Source organism: Aulonocara stuartgranti (assembly GCF_965226115.1).
Source record: "Aulonocara stuartgranti genome assembly, chromosome: 16".
NCBI lineage: Eukaryota > Metazoa > Chordata > Actinopteri > Cichliformes > Cichlidae > Aulonocara > Aulonocara stuartgranti.
The window spans coordinates 18,762,749-18,779,623 of NC_138952.1; the positions used below are offsets into that span (position 1 = coordinate 18,762,749).

At 35.8% G+C, this 16,875-nt stretch overlaps 1 protein-coding gene across 8 annotated transcripts in view; it reads right to left on the reverse strand.

Moving 5' to 3' along the window:
- The window catches only part of LOC309691128 (uncharacterized protein), a 29,370-nt gene extending 12,540 nt beyond the window's left edge, over positions 1-16,830 (reverse strand). The window contains exons 1-13 of one of the 8 annotated variants that reach the window (XM_082508688.1): positions 16,514-16,829; positions 14,654-14,944; positions 11,318-11,581; positions 10,745-10,843; positions 10,349-10,387; positions 9,733-9,888; positions 7,024-7,062; positions 6,819-6,911; positions 6,502-6,672; positions 4,705-4,869; positions 3,891-4,091; positions 1,681-1,845; positions 866-1,066 (exon numbers count right to left, since the gene is read on the reverse strand). In XM_082508688.1, the coding sequence (XP_082364814.1) occupies positions 866-1,066; positions 1,681-1,845; positions 3,891-4,091; positions 4,705-4,869; positions 6,502-6,672; positions 6,819-6,911; positions 7,024-7,062; positions 9,733-9,888; positions 10,349-10,387; positions 10,745-10,843; positions 11,318-11,581; positions 14,654-14,944; positions 16,514-16,562 (1,933 nt within the window). In that variant the 5' untranslated portion in view covers positions 16,563-16,829. Of the gene's footprint in view, positions 1-865; positions 1,067-1,680; positions 1,846-3,890; positions 4,092-4,704; positions 4,870-6,501; positions 6,673-6,818; positions 6,912-7,023; positions 7,063-9,732; positions 9,889-10,348; positions 10,388-10,744; positions 10,844-11,317; positions 11,582-12,415; positions 13,321-14,653; positions 14,945-16,513 lie in introns of those variants that run through there. The other 7 variants (XM_082508686.1, XM_082508687.1, XM_082508690.1 and 4 more) reach the window with 7 other exon arrangements.
- Positions 16,831-16,875: the final 45 nt, after the last annotated feature.

Consider the following 16,875-nt stretch of genomic DNA (forward strand, 5'->3'; position numbering starts at 1 on the left):
AACATGTGACAGGCAAAGTGTACATGTATGAATATATATAGGACCATGCTTCAAAATATCAACCACATAATTTATTGTCTTAATATGTCATGACATATTAAGACAATAAATTGTCATAACATGGTGACAGGCCCAGCCATTAAACCACTTGTCAGTCAACTGTCTAATTACTTTTGAACCTCTGAAAATGGAGGTGTATGTTTTAAAAAACTTACTGAAATTCTTAAACAGTAATGCAATATATTTATCCAACCCTTTAAATTAAAGCTGGATGTTTGCATTTAAATCACATCTTGATTGTTTGACTTAACTTTCACTGTGGTGATATGCAGAGGAAAAAATTGCAAAATAATATTTCATGGGCCCAAAAAATAAACTTATGCACCTGAGTGTTTCTTCATACTATTTACTGATTTAAGACAAATACTGTCTGATGCCATCTTCTAAAATGTACATTTTTCTTTACTCTGTTCAATCCTATTAAAGAGCTAATTTTATATTCTCTATGCTTCACTGGATTTAATGTCAAAAAATGTATGTTTGTCTGCCTCTAATATGTTGTCTGTCTGTCTGGATCTTTGCCTATTCTGTCCTGATCTTTTGTATGAGGGACTGTATGTATAATATCAGAGGAGTATTGAAAGGTACTGGTGTTGAATAGTTTTGACATTATGGCGCTCCAAGACTACAGACTATATAAAGGCAGTTTCACTTATCTCTTTCTTCCTGGACACCTACACCATCTTATTCACTGTTTTCTTTAGATACATGTTTGCTCATTATTTTCATGAAGTCTTTTTCAAAGTGCGACTCTTTCTGTACCAGAAAAACAAAAAAAAGCAGTTTATAGCTGTTGTTTCTGCACCTGTTTGATCAGGAACGGTCGGTGGATCTTCCTTCTTTGTCTTGTCATCTGATTCCTTTTCTTTTTCTTCTGTGACCTGTTCTGAGCTGACATCTTCCCCAACAACAGGTGGCTTGTTGATCGAAGATGAACTTGGCTGGTTAGCTGAAGAACCATTTTCAGTAGAACCCTTTGGTTCCTCATCTTCCTGTTGCTCTGATCCTGAAACAAACGGGGGAAAAAAGTTTAAAAAATCCACTAGTCTGCTAAAAGATGGTAGTAGGGTTAAATAGTTTGGAGGGAAACTTGGTTTATTCTAAACCAGTCTTTCTCCAGTGAGGTGTAAAAATGGGTCAGGAAAACGAAGAAGCCATTTCCCAATAAATATATTAAAATAAACCAAGTAAAGTAATTTTTAAAGACATGTTTTCCTTCTAAACTAGGAAATGTTATTGTAATCATCAAAGGATGACGACTGGTTCAAAGAGTAACAAAATCTTTTCAATGCTGGTTTTCAAATTCTTTTTTAGATAACAAAAAGACATTTTCCACTGTCACCCAAATTATATACAATGCTCCAGACGTCATGATGATGTAGATGTTAATTAATATTAATAAGAATTCTATAATAATATAATCTTTGGTAAAATGAAGAGTAACAAAAAGATTTCTGTATTGTTTTTTTCCACATTTCTTCCTGACAATTAAAGCTCTTCCAACGTCATCCAAAATATCTATGTGTGAATTTAAAAGGACAAAAATATGTTATATGGATAAAAGGTAAAAAAAATTCCTGTGACTATTCTGAATCTAGCTTTCATGGTATACTTTCAAACCTGGATTTTTAGGAGCAGTGGATGATTGCAGACCAGATTCTGTGGCCCCACTGTGTTCTTCTTCTCTGGCTGGATTTATATTAGCTTGTCCTTTTCTGATTTTAAAAGACTTTACAGGCACAACAGGCTTAACTTTTTTGGGCTCATCTTTGTTGTTTTCCACACCTGAGACAGAAAAAGGAAAAATATTGCTTCAGCAAGAAGCTGCCTTGGGAGTTAGTAGGTGGTAGTGCTGCTAAGTTAGTTTGGTTAATGACGTTTTAGGTTAATGTATGCATGCTCACAATGTTTAATCTTTTCCATGTTCACTATTATAACTTTTCATCTGCTAATTAGGACCAAACTTGAAGCTTAGGTTGCTGGTGATGAAAAGCTTGTTTCTTGACGTACTTTAAAAATATAGTTTAGACATGAAGCCACAAGTTTATACAAAATTCCAGCAGTCACCAAATGCTAGAAGGAAACTATCAACATTAAAGAAATGAAACCAGTAAGTGCCAAAAATGCAGTACGTTACACTGCTGCAGTACTTTAGGGTGACTCCATGAACAACTCAATCCCCACAGATCAGTGTTACATTTAACACTTTAACTATGATTTAGTTTTAGTGTGATTTAGGCATTTCAGTTATTTCTGTTTTAGTCTATTTTTAGTTGACTGAAAATCTAAAGATTCACTTGACTAAAATATATAGTTTAAAGGTTTGTTTTGTTTTTACCCGTTTTTGAACTGTGACAAATGTGTCCTTTGTTTATTGCATTTTCATGAGAAACAAGAAACATGGGAGCTAGTTGTGCTGTACCATTTGCCAGGGGCAGATCAAATGCTGATCATTCTAACTGCATTACTTCTAAACTGGTCCCACCTTTCTACACAACTTAATTAGTTCTCATTGGACCACGTTTCTACAGATCTTTTTTGTCAATGACAAAAAATGTCAGTATCATTATCATCATTTTATTTCCCATGCATTCAGTTTTATTTAGTTAACATCTTGTTTTTGTCAGAAAATCAAAGGTGGCTGATAAAAATAAAATGACAATGATTTATTTACAAAATTAACATCTGCACAGACCCTGATAATAAAGTGGTGACCATCTTTATAGCTACTGGTTAAAATTTTATGAAGCTTAAAGTCATACATCATTTGATGTGAGGTCACTTTACATGACAGGTAGGTGCTACCAGGCCTCGTCTCTTGAACTTGTTTGTGGTGTTGACGGCTTTTGGAGCATTTTGGTAAATGACTTGTTTGTGGTAACTACACAACCGGATCATCAGCGGTCTCAGCTCTAGTTTTTGTGTGTGTTCTAACATTTTACACTTTATTTAGGACCAAATAGCAAACATGTGACAGGCAAAGTGTACATGTATGAATATATATAGGACCATGCTTCAAAATATCAACCACATAATTTATTGTCTTAATATGTCATGACATATTAAGACAATAAATTGTCATAACATGGTGACAGGCCCAGCCATTAAACCACTTGTCAGTCAACTGTCTAATTACTTTTGAACCTCTGAAAATGGAGGTGTATGTTTTAAAAAACTTACTGAAATTCTTAAACAGTAATGCAATATATTTATCCAACCCTTTAAATTAAAGCTGGATGTTTGCATTTAAATCACATCTTGATTGTTTGACTTAACTTTCACTGTGGTGATATGCAGAGGAAAAAATTGCAAAATAATATTTCATGGGCCCAAAAAATAAACTTATGCACCTGAGTGTTTCTTCATACTATTTACTGATTTAAGACAAATACTGTCTGATGCCATCTTCTAAAATGTACATTTTTCTTTACTCTGTTCAATCCTATTAAAGAGCTAATTTTATATTCTCTATGCTTCACTGGATTTAATGTCAAAAAATGTATGTTTGTCTGCCTCTAATATGTTGTCTGTCTGTCTGGATCTTTGCCTATTCTGTCCTGATCTTTTGTATGAGGGACTGTATGTATAATATCAGAGGAGTATTGAAAGGTACTGGTGTTGAATAGTTTTGACATTATGGCGCTCCAAGACTACAGACTATATAAAGGCAGTTTCACTTATCTCTTTCTTCCTGGACACCTACACCATCTTATTCACTGTTTTCTTTAGATACATGTTTGCTCATTATTTTCATGAAGTCTTTTTCAAAGTGCGACTCTTTCTGTACCAGAAAAACAAAAAAAAGCAGTTTATAGCTGTTGTTTCTGCACCTGTTTGATCAGGAACGGTCGGTGGATCTTCCTTCTTTGTCTTGTCATCTGATTCCTTTTCTTTTTCTTCTGTGACCTGTTCTGAGCTGACATCTTCCCCAACAACAGGTGGCTTGTTGATCGAAGATGAACTTGGCTGGTTAGCTGAAGAACCATTTTCAGTAGAACCCTTTGGTTCCTCATCTTCCTGTTGCTCTGATCCTGAAACAAACGGGGGGAAAAAGTTTAAAAAATCCACTAGTCTGCTAAAAGATGGTAGTAGGGTTAAATAGTTTGGAGGGAAACTTGGTTTATTCTAAACCAGTCTTTCTCCAGTGAGGTGTAAAAATGGGTCAGGAAAACGAAGAAGCCATTTCCCAATAAATATATTAAAATAAACCAAGTAAAGTAATTTTTAAAGACATGTTTTCCTTCTAAACTAGGAAATGTTATTGTAATCATCAAAGGATGACGACTGGTTCAAAGAGTAACAAAATCTTTTCAATGCTGGTTTTCAAATTCTTTTTTAGATAACAAAAAGACATTTTCCACTGTCACCCAAATTATATACAATGCTCCAGACGTCATGATGATGTAGATGTTAATTAATATTAATAAGAATTCTATAATAATATAATCTTTGGTAAAATGAAGAGTAACAAAAAGATTTCTGTATTGTTTTTTTCACATTTCTTCCTGACAATTAAAGCTCTTCCAACGTCATCCAAAATATCTATGTGTGAATTTAAAAGGACAAAAATATGTTATATGGATAAAAGGTAAAAAAATTTCCTGTGACTATTCTGAATCTAGCTTTCATGGTATACTTTCAAACCTGGATTTTTAGGAGCAGTGGATGATTGCAGACCAGATTCTGTGGCCCCACTGTGTTCTTCTTCTCTGGCTGGATTTATATTAGCTTGTCCTTTTCTGATTTTAAAAGACTTTACAGGCACAACAGGCTTAACTTTTTTGGGCTCATCTTTGTTGTTTTCCACACCTGAGACAGAAAAAGGAAAAATATTGCTTCAGCAAGAAGCTGCCTTGGGAGTTGGGGGTTAGTAGGTGGTAGTGCTGCTAAGTTAGTTTGGTTAATGACGTTTTAGGTTAATGTATGCATGCTCACAATGTTTAATCTTTTCCATGTTCACTATTATAACTTTTCATCTGCTAATTAGGACCAAACTTGAAGCTTAGGTTGCTGGTGATGAAAAGCTTGTTTCTTGACGTACTTTAAAAATATAGTTTAGACATGAAGCCACAAGTTTATACAAAATTCCAGCAGTCACCAAATGCTAGAAGGAAACTATCAACATTAAAGAAATGAAACCAGTAAGTGCCAAAAATGCAGTACGTTACACTGCTGCAGTACTTTAGGGTGACTCCATGAACAACTCAATCCCCACAGATCAGTGTTACATTTAACACTTTAACTATGATTTAGTTTTAGTGTGATTTAGGCATTTCAGTTATTTCTGTTTTAGTCTATTTTTAGTTGACTGAAAATCTAAAGATTCACTTGACTAAAATATATAGTTTAAAGGTTTGTTTTGTTTTTACCCGTTTTTGAACTGTGACAAATGTGTCCTTTGTTTATTGCATTTTCATGAGAAACAAGAAACATGGGAGCTAGTTGTGCTGTACCATTTGCCAGGGGCAGATCAAATGCTGATCATTCTAACTGCATTACTTCTAAACTGGTCCCACCTTTCTACACAACTTAATTAGTTCTCATTGGACCACGTTTCTACAGATCTTTTTTGTCATTGACAAAAAATGTCAGTATCATTATCATCATTTTATTTCCCATGCATTCAGTTTTATTTAGTTAACATCTTGTTTTTGTCAGAAAATCAAAGGTGGCTGATAAAAATAAATGTGTTGTAAATGGCCTGATTCTTATAAAGCGCTTTTCTACTCTCCCGGAGTACTCAAAGCGCTCTATACAACATGCCTCATTCACCCATTCACACAAGCGCAACTAATAAACATTCACACACATTCACACTCTGATGAATGCATCGGAGGGCAATTTGGGGTTAATATCTTGCCCAAGGATATTGCAGACTGGGTAAGCCAGGAATCAAACCACCAACCTTCCAATCAGTAGCTGATCTGCTCTGCCACCTGAGCCACAGCCACCCCATTTGTAAACCACTGATTTGTAAACACGCAAATCAGTCCATGCATGATTACATTGCCCCACCCATCAAAAGTCTGCGCATGCGCCAAACTATCGCCCATCTGCAATTGTTGGACTGATGATTGCCGGTTGGAAAGGTTTTACATATCGCCCAACCTTAGTTATTACTACTGTCTTTATGCATGCTCAATCATCAAGGTATGCAAAACCCAAAAAGTTGATTCTGTTCATGTGGACGCAGCATTTTCAGTGGGAGAAATGTTTTGTCACTCATCCAAGTGACTTCTTCAGTCTCAGCTGACTGCAGGTTTTCCCAATCTTAAACAGTACATTTCTTCAATAGCTGAACTGAATAGAATTGTTCATTCAGTGGGCTGGTTTCAGTTGTCTCCGACTGAAAACACTACGTCCAGATGAATAAAATAAACCTATTGGGTTATTACCACTGTTTCTGCACTCAGAAATGGTGAACAACACTCTTTTTTTCACCTGAGCCAATTGATTGATTTTCTTTCTTTATTCCAGGGGCCTGTTGTGAGTTGACATCTTCCGCAGCAACAGGTGCCTCGTCGTTCAAAGGAGAATTTGGCTGGACTGCAGATGGCCAAATACCATTTTCAAGTGAAACCGATGTTTGCTCATCTACCCTTTTCTCTGACTCTGGAAGAAACAGTAAAAAGAGCTTTGGACTAAACCAATCTTTAAAATTTGTCAAGAAAGTCAAGAAGCCATTTCCCAAGAAAACAACGGTGTGACTCTTTTTGTAGCAGGAAAAAAAAAGTAGTTTATTGTTGTTGATTCTGCACCTGTCTGTTTAGAAATGGTGTTTGTCATGTCATCTGATTTACTGTCTTCTTTTTTCCTATTCTCTTCCACTTCATTTTCTATAGAGACTGGATCTGAGATGGCAGAGAGAGAGAGAGATAATAAAACAAGTTGTTTTCCCCAAAAAGTTGGTTATTATATTTCACTGGTTCAATCAATTAGCATGAGTGGAAAAACAACAATTACCTATCTGTCCTTGTTCAATGTTTTGAACCATCTTCATCACTGTAAGGAATGAATTACAAACAGAAAAAAATGAATCTACTGCAATATCATACCACTGATCAGTGATTATAAATAACAAAAACATTTTTGAAAAAAATAATCTTGAAAACCTCTCATCTTGTGTGGCTTTCACCATTAGGAGCCATTTAGATGGCTTAAAGCAGTGGTTCCCAAACTTTTTTGCTAGGCCCCCCTTTGTTTTACAAGAAAAATGTCCCGTCCCCCCCCCCTCAAGTGACGAGGACAACGATGTGACCGTTTCAGGAGATGATGAAATCTTTCTTAACACCCTGATAGCTTGCTGAAGAACTCGAGTTTCTTCTCCCCCCTCCATGCTGTCAGACACTTCAAAGTGACCTGTGCGTGCTTCTCAGCCAATCACAGCGGTACAGACACCCAGCCTTCCGTTTCCATTAAACTCCTTCCGTTTCCACTATACTCTTTCATTCACATACATTATTCTCTTGCATACATATTTTCTTAAGACATGTATGCATTCTCTTCTTACATACACATATTATTTGTGAGATTAAATGCATATTGAATGCATGTAAATAAGAGAAAAATGTAGGAATGCATAAATGAAAATGCATGTATGTTAGAGTGACAATTTGTAAATATGTACATTAAAATACATGTATAAGAGAGCACAATATTGCAATGTGTGTGCTAAATATGTGTAAACATGAGAATAAAAATATCTAAATATAAAAATTAAACCAAAACTATGTGAGAGTGAAAGAATGAATTTTGGCTTGTATGGCCCCTCATAGCAGGTATTACACGCTTACATACATACACGCAGTTACTGTCCCTCCATTTAGAAAGGCAGAGGCATCACGGTGTAATTATTTTACGTGTAGTTGTTTTTTTACTGTGTACTAATATTCAACATTGCTATCAATACATTTTTCAAAAAAAATGCCTCTCTGTGCAAAATGGGTTTAAAAACATAAACAGCTGTGGGATACTGTTTGTCTCTGATTTAGACAGGGGGAACAAATCGTGGCAGGATCAGCCTGATGTTATTTGTATCCCACTGTAACTTTACTGTATAAAGAGCTAACATCTCCAAAATGTCAGGAGTAGTTAGTCATTACAACAAGTGTTTGTGAACTAAAAATCAAGGATGTGGAATACTGTTTGTCCTTGATTTGAACAGTCCAGCACGTGCTCCTGACGAAGGGAAAACAAATTCTGCAGGGGAGACCTACCTCGGCACTTGTGCAGGTGAAACCAAAGGGAAGATATGCTTCACCATATTTTCTAGTCTTTGGCTTAGAATGAAGTTGGTTTGGAAACGTATGCAGCGATGCTTCATCTCCTGCTTTGCGTTTGTGTGGGCGCCCCGTGCTAGCAGTGTCCAAGCGTTGTTTTTTTCCCCCCCTTTTCATACCGCGCCCCCCCCCCCTGCAATGGCTCTGCGACCCCCCTTAGGGGGCGGGCCCCAAACTTTGGGAAGGTCTGGCTTAGAGCAACTAATAAAACTTGAGATTTTATTAAATTATTAAGCAATGGCTGGCTAGGTTACCATTAGCTGTACTCCAGGTGCATCAGCTGCATTTTTAGTAAGTGTTACACTTACACTTTAGTAAGTGTCTTCTTGTAGCTGTTTTGGGGGGTTTTTTCAGAATATTTCCATATAACTGTGACCTGCTTTGTTTATTATAGGGAGAGACAGTGAAAAGAAAAGGTACACAAGGTAATGTTATGTGTCAGCTTATACATATTATACTAATCTAGATATGTCTTTTACACAGAAGGTCAGTCTTGAGAAATCAATGCAAATAAATGTCTGCAACAGTAAATCAGCTACGTATTTATAGGACCACCTTGTGTCTTCCTTTTATATTTTATTTACCCTTGCTGTAAGAGCTCTGTAACACCGAAATTTCTTATCTGTGGGATAATAAAGGTTTATTCTATTCTATTCTATTTGGTCCATGCCACCTATCCACCAGCAATGAATGACTTAAGTTAATTAAATTAAAAATTAAGTCCAGCCAACACAAGGGGAAAACTAATCCTTGTCAACTGTATCTGCTAGGAAAATGCTAAAAGATGTTTAAAAACTGTAGTGTGGTGAGCTTCAGTGCAGCACCTAACCCAAAATTATGTATTTAATAAGGTGACAAACTGAAAAACTGAGCTTAGCAGGGGAGAAAAGTGGACACATGTGAACTGAGACATCAGCAGCACGATTGGAAAAACTGCAGAAACCTTCTAAGCAATTTACTAAGACAATTTACTAAGCTGAAGAATTTTGATAGTGTGTAACTGGTAAAGTTTTTTTTTCAAGTACTAGTTTGGTACATATGCTGTTTTCTAAAAAGTATGGAAATTAATCACTAATAACGAGTAAGTCCTAGTCATGACCATACACATAAAGATATCTGTTGAAGTTTTATTTTTGATACTACTTCTAATCTTACTATTTTTAATCAATGTATTTCTGCACAAAAATATTTTTTCTAACAAACTGTCTGCATCTTCTGTCTTTTAATCCCTCAGCTGAAGCAAAGAATAGATTACATGAACCAGAAACACAACACACACACACATACACACAGAGAGAGTGAGATACACTTTTCTGGCTATTACGCTAAAATAGGCATATAAAACACTCCAAATCAGAGAACTGGAAAAACATTGAGCTACTTTTACTTTTACCTTTTCCAGTGTGTCGGTCCAACTTCTTGTGTTTTTCATCTTTGTGATCAGAATTGCTATTCTTCAAAGTTTCTTCCGAATGGTGAAGCTGTTGGGAAGAGGGCCATGTTTCTCTTCTATGAAGAAGAGGGTCTGATGGTTGATCAGATTCATGATCTGAAATAGATGGAAATACAAAAAAAGTAACTAATTTAAAAGAAAAAATTAAAAGAAAAAATAATTTTCTTCCCAGGTAACCTCTTCATTGTTTATCTCAACAAAGTCGAAATAATCAGCTGATTATCCCCATTGGTCTAGTTATAGACCATTTATCATTTCTTCATTATTTAGGATTTTTTTTTTAAAGATTGCTCATTTAACCTTCTTTTTTGCTGAGTTAGTTCATACATGAAAAATGTATGGTATTAATAAATTCCTCTAAAATCATTGATAATAGGTGATATTGAAATGACAACAGGTTTTAGGCCTTTGTCTGTTTGTTGTTCAGAACACCGCTGCACAACACTGCATAATTGTCTCTCATCACTGAATTGTAAAAGTAATCATTAAATTAATGATGTCAAAAATATTTGTCACTAACAAAACAAAACACACAAGATTAGACATTTTTCCTTACCACTATGTGGCTGTTCCGCAGCGGTTTTCTCCTTTTTTGCTGGAATCAAGAAAAAGGAGAAATAATAATAAATACGGAATGTGATTTCTTTCTTAAGTTACACTATGAAGGTTAAAGTCACTTAAACACAGAGGTTTTCAACAATACTCCACATAAATACATTTACAAATATCCAATTAGTATTTAGATCGCCAAATAAAAAAAACATCAGTCCAGTAGAATGTATTATACTATCAAGTCAAGTCTGTTAACCTTATGTTACATACAGGATATACAGTTTCTCTGAATCTACCATATATCCTGTGTATCACTTGGTTTGTCATGATAAGTTAGTATTTTTGGACCCATTTCTCTCAAGAGGTTTTCATTTCTTAAACTGTTGTTGTTTTATTGTACCTTTATGCTTTACTGCACAGAACACTGCACCCAAAACACACAAGAGTAGTGCTATCACGCCAATAATCAGTCCAGTAATGAGTCCAGCTGAGGCTCCAACTGCACAGAAACACAGAAATCCAAATAGAACAACTTCCATAACAGTCAAACACATTTCCAATGCAGTTATATTTCAATAAAACCAGAGGTTTTAGACAACATGAACACTGCAGTCTCCCTTATCAATGACCAAATGGATATGTATATAAATTTTTAAACATGCAATTAATAAAATATCTTTTTTTCCACTAATATAATTGATAACACAGTAGGTTGTGCCCTCTGCACATCATTGTCCAGGTATATTGTTATTTTTATTACAGTAAAGTTAACAGAAAACTGCATTCTTTGAGATTAAAGTCACTGTTATTATCAGTGCAGTAGTTTAGGTGTTGTTTCCCAATTAAACCAGTGGCCTTTGGTGGGATAAGCCCTAGAAGGGTCGTAACACACTGATAAAAGCAGTTTGTATCAAATGGTTTCTGAAAATGCTCAATTCAATCCATTAATTACAGCTAATTAGTAAAATCTTACCAGGGTAGCAATCCTTTGCAGTGAATGTAGCTATTTCTTTGGACAATTGGTTGCTTGCAGTACAGCTGTATACTTTATCATCATGTTCTGTCCCTAGAGGTATCGATAATATCTGGCCAGGTTGAATTTTTCCAGGTTGGCTCCACTCGTAGTTTAAGGATTGTGATGAGTGTGCAGAGCACTTCAGTGTGGCTTCACTTCCAGATTTGTCAGAGCTGCTGCCATCGCTCATGTTACAGGTTATGGTGGGCTTGGTTACTCTGTCTATATACATACACAAATACAAAAAAGCTAATCTGAAATTAAAATACATAAAAAGTAAATCTTCTGACAATATATATTGCATAGACTTGCAAATGTATTCATGAATTAATACAATCATCTGGTGTATCCAAGTGTGAAAAAGGCTAAATCATTTCAAGCTGATGCTTGTTTAATAATTTACTGGCCCTGAGTTTGAGATATAAACTCACCAGCTTCTGGTTTGAGGCTGAGGAAGCTAAGGCTGGACTGACAACAACACATTTGGTTTGAAAATGCATAATAGCAGCTTGTATATGACACTAGAGCAGGGCGATATGGCCAAAAATATTTATCACGATATATATTTGAAAATTTGCGATAATGATATAACCGACGATATAATTGATGCGAGACAAAATACAACTCCACAACATTACTAGCGCAAAAAGACAACCTTCCATTTATTTTCACTTAAACAAGAAGCTGGTTTTTATGTACATTAAAGCTTTATAAAAATGTAACAGTGCAAATGCAAATTCCTTGCTGAAAGTTTAACCAAAAGGCATTTCCAGTAGAAATGGGCTGACATATCCTGAGCATAACCATGTATAATATCCACTGAAGTTAAAAATAGGTGCTTTGCAACATTAAACTGCAGTGTGCAGTATGCATTTTTCGGACCATAAGGTGCACGGGATTATAAGGCACATTAAGCGAAACAAAGCAGTCAGATAAATCAAACTTTATTAAACTCATTCTTCTTGCTTCCTCCACTTCTGTACCATTGTTTCATTAATGTTGAATTCTCTGGCAGCTGCTCTATTCCCATGTTGTTGCAGTATATTAATGACTAACCTCGTATTGTGGATGGATTATCTCAGTTGTTCTCCTGACTGAAGTTTGGTCCGTTTACAGCATCCTGCCATGCGATTGCATTTGTCTCTAACCATGAAGAACCTTCACGTTAACTTTTATAAGTGGAAAAGTGTTAGTGTTCGTCCTCCAGCTTCACTGTTTATGTTATGCTAACATAGCTGTGTCGCTAGCGATCACGTAGCACATCATTATATACTAGCTAGCCCAACTTCAGTAACCCTACAAACGTCACTGCTGTTTAGTTTCCTGTCTTCATTTATGTTGGAAGTGATAGCAGAGCTGTACGTTTGATTTTTTTCAGAAATCTCTGTCAGAACATGCAATATCATGCTTAGGTAACTAGCGAAACTAGCGAGCTAACTTCCGCTAGCTTCCTGCTAACTTCTAACTCCGTTAAATGTAATAACTTTTGTTTTCATGGATGCCTGGAAGTTAAACTTTATAGTTACACCTGGTAAAGCAGCAATGCTGATCGTTTTATTAAAGATAAAAGAATTTAGACAGTTTTTAACTCTAAGTGACGCTGCAGTGTTGTTTGACCTGAGTTTAGGACCCAGATTACTCCCAGATTTAAGAGCATCTTAGTCCGACAAATATGACAATAACAACGGCCGCTTGCATGTTCTGCAAAAAAAATGTGCTTTGTTGTGTATCTGACGGACAAACACCAAACCAGTTCCACATCACGGAAGTTGCACCATTTTTACAAACCAATTCTGGTTCATCTGTTTCACTCAACAATCGGCCATGTGCGTATGAAAACAAAGGCACTGCGCATGCGCGTTTTACTCCCATTCTATCGCGATATTTCATTTTCCTATCGTTGCCTAACATTATACCGGTATTACCGTGAACGGTATAATATGGCCCAGCCCTATATGACACTACCTTAATATTAATTAGAATTACAATCCAATGTAGGTTATGTATATACTGTGTTAGGCTGCTTAACAAGTAACTAACTAGCTTTCTAAAGGGCAGAGTCTCTCTGAACCAAATACGAGTAGAATAAAATGCCCGATAAGTGACTAATTAAGAGATAAGCTGTTGTTATCATGATGAGCTGTGGGACGTTTTGGTGGAAGCACCAAGAGCTTTTATCCTTAAGGTACAATGCAACAATAGAAAAAGCATTCATAATCCTTCAGAATAAAAGCATATGTATCATATTTGTTACATTTATCAAAGTCAGAAGCAGAGTCAGAGTTAACTAATTGGTGTTCAGCTGAAAATTTAATGTAGCTATAAATAGAACTAATAATTTGCCAGAATAGGTATAAAAAACAGTTGAATAGTTTAATTAGAAATGTGTGATGTACAATCAGTACAATATAGAATTACCTGTTACTCCACACCACTGATGTTTGTTTTATAAAAGTGACTCGGGTTTTTTCTTTTTTTTTTTAGAAATTATAAAAGAAAAACTTTTTTATCCACAAGTTCAAATGTTAAATAATCTTAAAAACAATAATAATAAAACATATATTCACCAGTGATCTGTTTCATCTGTTCAATGAAAAAACAAAATGCACTGACCTTCTGGAAAGCTTTTTTTTCAGCCTTGTACACATATCAACTACAATTTCATTTCATACTCTGACTGCCTTCACACAAAATTCAATGAAGATTTTAAACCAGATTCCAGTAAAGTAAAATCTCAAGTCTGCAACAAGAGTTCCTCCGGCCTTCCAAGCTGCTACTATGCTTCATTTTAAGTGCTTTAGCTCCTGGGCAGTGTTTGGTTTGGCTGATGTATATATTAATGTGTGTTGGGTGAATGAGACTTAATAGAAAGCATAACAGAAAGCGTAATAAAAAAGCGCTTTTGTTGCTCATATTGAATAGGAAATTGGAAGTACTACTCCAATTGTCATTATGACGTATTTGTTTGGCTATAACATGATTTCATATTTACACTGTTAGACAAACACATGTCCACAGATATGTGAGCAATTTCACTTTAACGCACACTTATAAACCATGATTTTTATTGATCAGTGTTCTGCATTAAATATCAACTGTAATCACAAAGAGATCCAATATTTTGTAGCTGCATAACATGGAGTTTTTCTGTAATAAAAGTACATTTTATGCATGCATTTCAGTCATGTATACAATATTTATTGCAATAGGTTAGAGTTAGTATAGCAACGCACAAGCATATAGAACACGGATGTCATTGTTAGTTATTAAAAAGGTAGTATAAAATGAACTTACCTAGGACCTTCAATTCAAAGTTAAGACGAATAACACCACTTTCCTTTCCCGCATCCAATTCATATTGTCCACTGTCACTGTGTGTCAGTTGGTTGATTTCCAGGTCTGCAGAGCCCCAGTCGAGGGTGACCCTCTTTTGAAATTGACTGTATTCAATTTGCTCTTTGCCATCAAATTGTACCACTTTATTCCCATTGTGTTTCCACAGAATGTCATCAAGGCGGTCTCTGATATCCGTCCTGAAGGTGACTGCCTCACCCACGAGTCCATATTGTGTTGATTGACCAGCAACTAGAAAACAAAAAAGTGAAGAAAGACGCAAAATACAAATAATTTAGACTATTATGAACATCACAGGCATGGTGACAGCTCAGTATCAAGACTTCAGCAATATACGCCAACATGCTAGTACAGTGTAATACAATTCTATATGCTTTTATATGATCCATATATAATTGAATCTCATTTTATTAGATGAAATATTTTATTTAATACCTTTCAATGAAAGTGTTTAAGTAGTACTTACTAGAAATATCTGTCAATGCTGAAGTTCAAAAGATAAATTGTTAAAAGAGTTAACAAGATTTTTTTAAAAATATGATTAAAGACAAGTCAGCATGTAAACTTTACAAAGTTTACACGCTGACTTCTAAACATTTTACAGTGAGAGGTAGCTAAAAGAAATGGACATATCTAAAAATCAGATGTAAGGACATGTTATGTTCCATGAGGATTGCGCTACAAATGTAAATGAAACCAGAAAAACCTACCACATGAGAAAATAATGGAAGACCAAAAATATTTTACCTCAGAAATCAGGAATATTAAAAAGACTAACACTGGAATGCTTAATGTCTAATAAAGTCTAATGTTTCTTAAATGAAAAAAATGAGGCTGAATGAGCTTTCATATGTGAGACTGAAAATTAAAATCCTGGTCAAAAACAATACCAAGGACTGATTTAAAGACTGAGCTTCACAGAGAAGCTGTCAGGGCCAAACACAAAAACCTCAGTTTTTTTCAGAATTGAGATGCAGGAAATGTGATGACATCCAAATTGAAATAGCAGTGAAGCATCCATTGGGGTAGGAGAGGTTGTTAAGCTTAACACAGAAGTACAGGTTTGTAAGGAGCTCTCTGAGTATTCTCAATATATCAATCAATCAGCCACTGTAATAAACATAATAAATACTAAGAAGAATCCCTTTCTATTTCTACAGTGATGAATGTATTGGTGTATTTCCACTTAAGAAGGTCAGAAACAGGGGGGGGCAAATTATAGCTACACAAATCACAGTCACTCCACAGACGTCTGTTATCTCTATGCACAAAATGTTTCATACCTGCAGACTAGTCAAGCTTTAAAAAAATTACCTGGGCAGGAATTAAACATTCAAAAAAACATGCAGTAGGAAATAGCAGTCATACCCGAGTCTCGCCTTTCTCAATAAGTTTGGGTCGTGGGCGTTGAAGACTTAATATGGCATAGAATATGAACAAATCAGTGTGCGCATACTAAACGTTAAACGTTTTCTTCGCGTTTAACTGCTCTGCTTTAGTACCAGGCTGCTTTTACAGCTTGCAAGCAGCTGGCCTTTGTGTTAATGTGTTTAACTACACATTAATGTAAGCAACATTCCTGTGAAGCTTTTTTTCCCACGATATAAACTATGTTAAACTGTGAATTACAATAACTTACAGTTTACAAGTTGGTGAGAAAATACTGAGTCTTTGTGGCACACCTTAATCTCTGCCTGGTGTCTTCAGTCGGACCTGTGTGACGAGGTCTGGTCACCTTGTGCACTACACATTCACACAGAAAAGTATATAAACTATCAAGTTCCGGCTATTCAAACTCACCTGCCGACGAGGTAAGGATCCAAACGGCGAGGAAATAACAATAAATCATTTCTAAACCGTCTGAAAAGGCAGTAATGTCGCCTCCGTCCCTTATTTAGAGATACTTTAACTTTCTTCTCACAGCTAAATCAGTCTCTTCTTATCGAACAAGTCTGTGTTGGCCCACAGCCTACCAATCTCTTCACAGCACCTGTATCTAAAACCGAAACCTGCAGTTGGACTGGCTGCGAAGTCCCATAAAAACAACACGCAGGTGCAGAGTACAGGTACAAGCTCCACCCCATCTAAATGTTTCCGGTACCTTGGCGCGACAACGGTGACAATGAAACGCAGGTGGTTTTCAGGGCCCGTTAAAGAAGAAC